Here is a 10,000-nt window from a genome sequence, read left to right on the forward strand (position 1 = left end):
GGACACAAAAAACGGTAACAGAATGAAGATATATGGGCACAGGGTACTAGAATGTTCTTAGATATTGAAACTGAAAAAATTCTGGAGAAGAAGGAAACAAAATTTAGATATTGCTGCTGAAGTTAGAATTTTCTAAATAAATTTCTAAAATTGCTCATGAAATAGTGTATACACTGTTTTTTTTATATATATCTTTTTGCTTTTTGCCACATTTTTAAAAATTTAAGTTAATATTTTTGATTTTAAAATTTCTTTGGATTAAGCTAAAACATTTCTGTCTTATTTTTAGAATTACATTATTTTTTAAATCTTATTTTCTTAATAAAATTCATCATCTGAAAATTTTAAATCACAGATATTGTGTAATAAAATTAAACTCATATAAAATAAATGTAATTCAAAAAAGTGAAAAATAATAAAAAAAAATTTTTAAAGAAACAAAAAAATTTTTTAAAGTTTGCATTATAACAAAATATTTTTTATTTACAGTTAAAAAAAATACTTAGAAATGAAAGCTAATGAACAAACTGAGAGTAAAATGTAGAACAACCCTATTAAAAAAAAAAACTTAGGTGTCATAATTGCAAATTTTGCTTAAATTGCTATTATATATAGGTGCAGGAGTGGCTGTGTGGTAAGTAGCTTGCTAACCAACCACATGGTTCCGGGTTCAATCCCACTGCGTGGTACCTTGGGCAAGTGTCTTCTGCTATAGCCCCGGGCCGACCAATGCCTTGTGAGTCGATTTGGTAGACGGAAACTGAAAGAAGCCCATCGTATATATGTATATGTATATATGTATGCGTGTGTGTGTTTGTGTGTCTGTATTTATCCCCCTAGCATTGCTTGACAACCGATGCTGGTGTGTTTATGTCCCCGTTACTTAGCGGTTCAGCAAAAGAGACTGATAGAATAAGTACTGAGCTTACAAAAGAATAAGTCTCGGGGTCGAGTTGCTCGATTAAAGGCGGTGCTCCAGCATGGCCGCAGTCAAATGACTGAAACAAGTAAAAGAGTAAAAGAGTAAGAGAGTATATGATATTTTGAACATATAAATTTGTAATATCAACTTTTTAATGTGTAAACTTGTAGGCAATTAGTCTTTTCTCTAAAATTCAAAAAAAAAAAAAAGAAGGTTCTTGAATATTTAAATTTAGACATTTAGGCAACAATAAAAATATGAAAGGGCTTTCATGCCGATTTCAGTTTCTAAATTCTAACTGCAGCAGCATCAGCAGCAGCATCAGCAATGTTTTAAGATTTTTTGTTCTCCTTGTCATGTACTTTTCTAGGTTCAATACTTAAGAATATTCTAGGATTATGTGGCCCCAGTTTTCATTCTAGCATAGTATATATGAAAATATGTATGTATGTATGTATGTATGTATGTATATATGTATGTATGTATGTATGCATGCATGTATGTATACACACACATACATATACTCTTTACTCTTTTACTCTTTTACTTGTTTCAGTCATTTGACTGCGGCCATGCTGGAGCACCGCCTTTAATCGAGCAACTCGACCCCGGGACTTATTCTTTTGTAAGCCCAGTACTTATTCTATCGGTCTCTTTTGCCGAATCGCTAAGTAACAGGGACGTAAACACACCAGCATCGGTTGTCAAGCAATGCTAGGGGGACAAACACAGACACACAAACATACACACACACACACATATATATACATATATACGACAGGCTTCTCTCAGTTTCCGTCTACCAAATCCACTCACAAGGCATTGGTCGGCCCGGGGGCTATAGCAGAAGACACTTGCCCAAGGTGCCACGCAGTGGGACTGAACCTGGAACCATGTGGATGGTTAGCAAGCTACTTACCACACAGCCACTCCTGCACCTATATATATATAAAAGAGGCAGGGAACAGGTTGCTTAGCCACATACCGAAAAAATTAGAAATAGCAGTCAAAGACTGTTTATTTCTATTTTCTACAAATGAGACTCCACATACGACATATCCCTGTAATTCACATATGCAAAATAGAAGGAAGAAATAACGAAAACAAAGTCTAATGGTCATTTACGAACGCGTTTCTAGATTAGGAATATAATAAAATATAAATTCCTTCATCAGCGTAAATTTTTTCGGTATGTGGCTAAGCAACCTGTTGCCTGCCTTTTTTTTATTTATATACAAAATATATATTGAACTTTTATAGAAGTTCCTACCGTTAATGGTTATATTTACATGCCGAAATCTACCAGTGAATAATTGTTGTTTTTTTTTTAAAACCATTAAAGATATTATTTATTCTTATTATATACATATATATATATATATATATATATATATGTGTGTGTGTCTGTGTCTATCTATCTATCTCACCATCTATCTATCAATCTCTCTGTCTATATCTGTCTATCTATCTATCTATCTATCTATCTATCTATATATATATATATATCTATATAATATATATATATAATATAATTCGAGACAAAACCACTATTTTAAAACCAAACAAGGAAGACTTAATCAATACATAAAATTTTAATATAAATTAAATAAACCGCCACTACAAATGTTTCATGTCTGCTACCGACAATCTTCAGGTGGATTTTCGATCTTCTAATAAGTATCAAATTTGATACTTATTAGAAGATCGAAAATCCACCTGAAGATTGTCGGTAGCAGACATGAAACATTTGTAGTGGCGGTTTATTTAATTTATATTAAAATTTTATGTATTGATTAAGTCTTTCCTTGTTTGGTTTTAAAATAGTGGTTTTGTCTCGAATTATATTATATAATATTTTACTATAAAATTGGATTTAACCCTAAATCTGATTTTTCCCTGTAATTTTGGATTCATTCCCTAATATTTATTATTATATATATATATATATATATATATATATATGTATATACACACACGCGCATGTGTGAGGAGCCTGCGCGGGAAACCATAGTCGGTTCCGGAGGGGGTATGGTTGCAAAACAGAAACTGTGTTTTGTATCTTTACAAGTCCACCATTCGTCCTTGTATGGAATACTGTTGATAAATTTGGGAACATGCACCATCTTGTTACTTGGATCTCGTTCAACCAAGTTCAGGAGCAATTCCCTAATTTGATTGGCCCCTTTCTTGCTTTAATTCCACAACCCTTGTCACATTGTCGTGACATCTCCACTCTTAGTTTTTGTCTATCGTTATTACCATAGGAAGTGCTCTGATGTGCTTTTTCTCTTCATTCCAGATCACTTTGTGTCATCTTGCCCGACAAAAAAACTCACAGCATCTCCATCCAAATACTGTTTCCACAAATAAGGAAGTCTTTCTACAGACAGCATTTTTCCTAGAACTTCCGGAACTCTCTTCCATCTCATTGTGTTCCTCCTTCTTAAGATCTGGAGTCTTCTGAGTCCAAAGTAAGTTCATTCCTTTTGTCTTAATTCCTCCTTCTTCTTTGTCCCTTTACACTAATTGGCTTCTCAGCTTGTTTGAGACTTTCTAACAAAGGAAAAAAAGCAATAAAAATGATGATGACAATGATGGTCCTACTATAATCCTTTGACCTAAAAGGTGAGACGTGAAGATCTTCCACATTTAGAGGCAACACTGTGGGGGAAATAAGTTGAAGTAGAGAAGCAGGACAGGTTTCATTTGGAATTTTGAAATTTACCATTTTTGTATTCATTATCAATTACCCAAAAACTGTGAGGGGTGACGTGGAGTGGCCGACAAGGTTACCAGATTTAAACCCTTTATGACTTTTTCCTTTGGGGATACCTAAAGGAAAAAGTTTTCCAACATCGTCCTTAAACTCTTATGGATTTGAAAGAAAAGATTCATGTGGAAATCAAAGCAATATCACCTGAGATGATACAGAGAGTCTTGGAGAACTTCTGGGAATGATTGCATCAATGTATTGCCAACAACGGCCACCATTTGCCTAATATAGTTTTTAAAACCCAGTAAAATAAACTGTTTTTTATGTACTTTTCAGAAACAATAAATTTATTCCTGAATGGTTGTGTGCTTTTTTGAATATTCAGTGTGGGAGATCTTTATGCCTCACTCTGTATAACTCTAAAATTTTACTATTATTTTTAAGCCAAATTTGTAAAGAAATTTATGTTCTTCAGAAATGTCATCACTTGTTGTTATTTGTTCCTTCTCGAGACATGCCTGGCTCATAAGGGTTGGTTTCCCAGTTTCCCCACCTGGACGAGATGCCAGTCCATTGCAGGTGAGCTGCTAAATGCAGGAGGAAAGAGTGAGAGAAAGTTGTGGCAAAAGAGTCAACAGAAGTTCACCATTGCCTTTTGCTGGAGCTGTGTAGAGAATAGGTGCTTTGCTCATAAACACAAACATCACCTGGTCTGAGATTCAAACCTACGATTCCTCGATCATGAGTCCGCTTCTCTAACCATTAGGCCATTTTCCTCCACAGTGCTGCCACTAGTCTTTTGTATTTGAAATTTCTGCTATAAAAACCAAGAGACATAATTCAAAAGAAATCATTTTGTTTATTGAAATTATATTTCATGTTTGCTCATAAATTTTTTTTAAATTAAAATTTCATTTTCATTAAATAACATTTTAAAATTTAAAATATTTCCAAACTTTTATTCAATGTTGCTGTTGTGTTATTTTGCTTCAGAAGAATTATCTGCCAGTTGATGATTTCGAAGATTTTTAGCAAGATTAAGATATTTAAAACCTTGTTCAATTTCTCTTTCAAGAAGGATAACGTCATCTTTAGCCAAGGGCCAACCTGCTTCATGTAAGGCATGAAGTAAACGAGGCTTGTTGCTTAGATACGAGACTGGAGAATCACTTTGAAACCTAGAGGAATAACATTAAAACATAAAAAAAAAAACGTTGAATAAGTATTTTGGGAAACTAAACATAAAATGATAAAATTTTGGTGGAAAGATTATTTCGGAAAACATGATTATAATTCTTGGTTAGCGGTGAGACCAAAATTCAAAATTGGGTTGTAACAGTCATTTATAAGCCCTTCCTCCCCACTCCTGCAATCCATCACTACTCTGGCCCCTTTCTTTCCTGTCCTCCCCCTGCCAACTGTATCATTACTACTCTATCATGTACCTATGTTTCACCACTCGCTGCATTCCCCACTTTCACTCCTTTCTCCCCCTTTGTACTTTTCTGAACTCCTTACTCTTGTACTTTTATATTCATCTCCTTATACCCTGAGATTATGCCCTGGCAAATTGCCACCACTTCTCTCTCTCTCTCTTTCTCTCTCCTAGCTTCCGACTAGGGTAGCCATGTATATTCTCTACAGTAGGACACCTGTTCCTGTCCCTCTCTTATGTTTTAACTTCTCATCACTTGGCACAAAGCCACCTCCCCCAGTATCACTCCCCTCTCTCAGTTGAGGGATAATTTGTCATGCAAGTTACTTGGTGACTTTGTCAGCACTGGTACCATGTAAAAAGCACACAATCCACTCTGTAAAGGGGTTGGCATGGGGAAGGGCATCCAACCGTAGAAACCATGCTGAAACAGACAGGGAAGCTTGGTGCATTTCTCTGTCTTGCCAACTCCTGTCAAACCGTCCAACACATACCAGCATGGAAAACAGGCATGCAATGATGATGATGATGATGATAATGATTCATCACACACACACACATATTGTATATATATTATATATATATTATATTATATATATTATATATATATATATAATATATATATATATATATATATGCATGTATATATATTCATATATAGTTGAAATAAAAAAACAAAAGATGAAGGCAGGTGTTTGAACAACAAGCAAGTGTATTAGTTTGATGCTTGGGAAAATGAAAAAAGTCTTTTACATTTCAAGCCTAGGCTCTTTAGCAGAAATGAAAAAGACAAAATAAACAGAGAATAAAAAAAAGCAGGTAGATTTCAGCAGTCCAACATGGCAAATATATATATATATGTATGAGTGTGTATGTTGTGTGTATGTGTATATATATATATGTGTGTGTGTGTGTGTGTGTATATGTATGTATGTGTATATGTGTGTGTGTATGTATGTATGTGTATATGTGTGTGTGTATGTATACATACATATATATATATGTATATATGTATATCTATCTATCTATTTATATATATATATGTATTTATATATCTATGTATATATATGTATATATATGTATATATATGTATATATATATATATATATATATATATATATAGGCGTAGGAGTGGCTGTGTGGTAAGCAGCTTGCTTACGAACCACATGGTTCCGGGTTCAGTCCCACTGCGTGGCACCTTGGGCAAGTGTCTTCTACTATAACCTTGGGCCGACCAAAGCCTTGTGAGTGGATTTGGTAGACGGAAACTGAAAGAAGCCTGTCGTATATATATATATATATATGTATGTTTGTGTATATGTTTGTGTGTCTGTGTTTGTCCCCCCAACATCACTTGACAACATGATTTCAGCTCAAAAGAGAGCATAGGATTGGTTAAAATTCGAAAAATTAAACTACGTTAAACAAACGAATTACAAATTTATCGAAAAAGCCAAGTGAGAATAATGTTTTCTTTTGACACATTCTACCAGTATACAAAGTTTTAAAGTGTTTAGTTAACTAGAAATTGTGTTGAAATCTGGCTATCAAAAGGAAAAGATCCAAACCATCTGCTATAGGACCGTTACATTTAGTTGACAAATATATTTTATGAATAAACGGACAGGAATAAATAGACAGACAAATAAATGGATGAAAAAGTTCAAAATTTAAAATTGGGGGAGGGGTGAAGTTTGAGCCCCTTATTAAACTTTATAACATTAATTATTAATTATTAATGTTTGTTTCTCATAAACTGGTGTATATTTAATTTACATTAAATTATTATTTACGATTATTTAAGGCAAACACAAGTAAAACCCAAATTCTTTTCACTTTGTATCTGTATTTGATTTCGATTTGCATGTGTTCGGCAATTCGCTAAAGTAAACAAAATCAAAAGATTTAAATGGGGGATGGGTGAAATGAAATTTTTTTTTTGCATATTCCTAATCTCCGACATCTAAAACGTAATAATCCGAAAATTTTTTTTCCCCAAAAATGCCTTTTTCAAGGAAGGTGCGAAACTGTTTTAGTCTTTCTTGCTTCCATGTACAACCTACACATTCCTTGCTAATATTTACCATTTATTACTTCGATTCCTTTTTGCTCCTAGCCATTCCTTTTCTCCTTTCTTTCTTCCACTCTCTCTTCGTAAACTTTCCTAGGGTTAAATAAATATTTTTCGATTCTTTCCTTAAACAGTCTCTTTCTCTTTCTGATTGTTCCTAGTTTTATAATTAGATTCTTGAACCTAATTAAAGAACCTAATTAAAGTACACTAGAGTCGTCTTAGCGCTTGACGATGCCATTGGCGACCATTTTCTCTCTTTCTTCCACCTTGTTATACACCTCCTTATTTCTTCCCTACAGACTTAAAAATTACTATTTTGTTTAAACCCCCTTAAAATCCATTACCTCGATTTTGATCGAACCTCCTTAAAACTCATTACCTCAATTCCTTCTTTTAACAATTAGCGACACCTCTTTTCTTCTTTCTTGAACTTTCCTAGAGTTAAAGATTTCTCGATTCTCTCCTTAAACTTTCTCTCCTACACATAACAACAACACTTGTTTCAGATTCCTTATCTCATATTCCATCGCTTATTGAACTTTCCTTTCTCTATCTCCTCGACACAAACTTCCATATTACTCTCGCAAACTCCCTATTACTCGCTCTCTCGCTTTCTCTCTCTCTCTCTGAACATTTCTGCTCTCTTTCTCTTCTTTATTCAATAAAAATCAACAGATGAACACCAACAACCTCAAATTCATCCAGAGTCAGATTCAGGCAAACAAACTACAAAAAATATGTTGAAATTGGCAAGTTCGAAGAGCTCCGTCTCTTTATTCAAGGATGGAGCATGAGTGAGGGTTTTCCGTCCAACGGCCTGATAGTGGCAGCCTTGAAAAGCTATGCTTACCACCATAGGTCCATGGCACAAATTGTTCGAAACAAACAAGAGTTCATACGCTCCTATGCTTTTGTCAAACCATTTATCAACCTTCTAGGAAACACAATGAAGGAGACAGGAGTGCTCAATGATGACTCTACATTCCTGGAATCCAATGAAGCAGACAGGAGTGCTCAATGACGACTCTACATTCCTGGAATCCAATGAAGGAGACAGGAGTGCTCAATGACGACTCTACATTCCTGGAATCCAATTAAGGACAAACAGACAGAATCGAAAAAGAATCTGTGAACACCACTGGCCCCCCCAAAACAACATTGACAGCAGCAACAACTGCAATAAGAATAGTCCAAGATGGACTGTGGTGATAAACAGAGGCAGACATTAAGACTGGCACATCCAGGAAAACTGATGTCCTGATGTCCAAAGTTAACAGGAAGGGTATGCTGTATTTCGTACAGACAGAAGAGAAAGAAGCCATGGTGGAGTTGCTATGTACATCCATGAAGATGACATCACGCCTCTTGTATTATTGTCACATTGAAACTCAGTTTGCAACACCTTAATAATATCATCATCATCATCATCATCATCGTTTAACGTCCGCTTTCCATGCTAGCATGGGTTGGACGGTTCAACTGGGGTCTGGCAAGCCCGAAGGCTACACCAGGCCAGTCAGATCTGGCAGTGTTTCTACAGCTGGATGCCCTTCCTAACGCCAACCACTCTGAGAGTGTAGTGGGTGATTTTATGTGCGACCGACACAGGTGCCAGACGAGGCTGGCAGACGGCCACGCTCGGATGGTGTTTTTTATGTGCCACCGACACAGGTGCCAGATGAGGCTGGCAGACGGCCACGCTCGGATGGTGTTTTTTATGTGCCACCGACACAGGTGCCAGACGAGGCTGGCAAAAATCTGATGTATGTCTATGTACAATATATTGTCTGCCGAATACCACAAAATATGACAGAAAATTTGAGGATAGCCTCAAACACATTGAAGAGGTATGAACAAACCTAGATCAGACGAACATCGACATACTCTTCCTGGGCGATTTCAACCTCCCACATGTCAAATGGCCAAAAGGCCACATCCTCTCTGGGATGTCACTGCACGAACAAAAGCATGTAGAGTCATCACTTGAACTTAGTAATATGCTGTTCATGGAGCAAATGATACTCGGGCCAACAAGGGGGAACAAGATATTGGACCTCTGCTTCACAAATAATGTGGACCTCATCCATAATGTAAAGGTGACACCAACGGAACTCTCAGATCATCAAAACTGTTGAACTAACTATGTATGGTCCCGTGCAAACTGTTGGTATTTACCCTATCAGGAGGACTCAGGCCTTATCCAACCTGAATTTCCATAAGGCGAAATGGGAATCAATTCACAAAGAGATTCACAAACGAAACTGGTCCAACATTCCGTGTACGCGAGACATTGATCTGAAACTCAACCAGTTTATGTCAACAGTGCAAGCTATATGCACTAAATATGTCCCAGGAAGAAGGGCCAGCGCACTGTCAAACAAGACTCCCAGGGACAGAAAAATCCTCATGAGACGCAAGTCAAAGATCTCAAAGCAGCTGAATAGGCAACTGAAGGATAAAGAGAAATCTGTCTTAACACGGGCGCTCCTAGTAATTGAAATCAAGATCAAACTCTCTCATGAAAAGGAAAGAGCAGAGAGAGAGAGAGAGAGAGAAGGGCTGTGGGAAGCATAAAAACAAATCCCAAAGGTTTCTATAAATTCACAAAGGGAACAGCCACAATGCAATATAAAATAGGACCATTGTTTCAAGGGAATGACTCACTGATGTTGGACCCAGGAAGGATAAGCGAGAGAGTCAGTAAACAATTTAAAAGTGTCTTCACTTCCCCCCTTGGACACATGCCGATTAAAAATCCAGCTGAATTCTTTGATATTGCAGCTCTAAAAAAGGAGGGACCGGCCATCGATTACGTCAACATTGAGGAAGTAGATGTAACAGCGGCCATAGATGAAA

The 10,000-nt window shown here is 36.1% G+C and overlaps 1 protein-coding gene across 2 annotated transcripts in view; it reads right to left on the reverse strand.

The window, feature by feature from the left end:
- Nucleotides 1-4,532: 4,532 nt before the first annotated feature.
- Nucleotides 4,533-10,000, reverse strand: part of LOC115224866 (von Willebrand factor A domain-containing protein 3B-like) — a 93,160-nt gene continuing 87,692 nt past the window's right edge. For both annotated transcript variants that reach the window (XM_029795817.2, XM_036513625.1), the window contains exon 21: nucleotides 4,533-4,813. In XM_029795817.2, coding sequence (XP_029651677.1) covers nucleotides 4,615-4,813 — 199 coding nt within the window. In that variant the 3' untranslated portion in view covers nucleotides 4,533-4,614. The remainder of the gene's footprint in view (nucleotides 4,814-10,000) is intronic.

Source organism: Octopus sinensis, linkage group LG26, assembly GCF_006345805.1.
Source record: "Octopus sinensis linkage group LG26, ASM634580v1, whole genome shotgun sequence".
In the NCBI taxonomy this organism is placed as follows: Eukaryota; Metazoa; Mollusca; class Cephalopoda; order Octopoda; family Octopodidae; genus Octopus; species Octopus sinensis.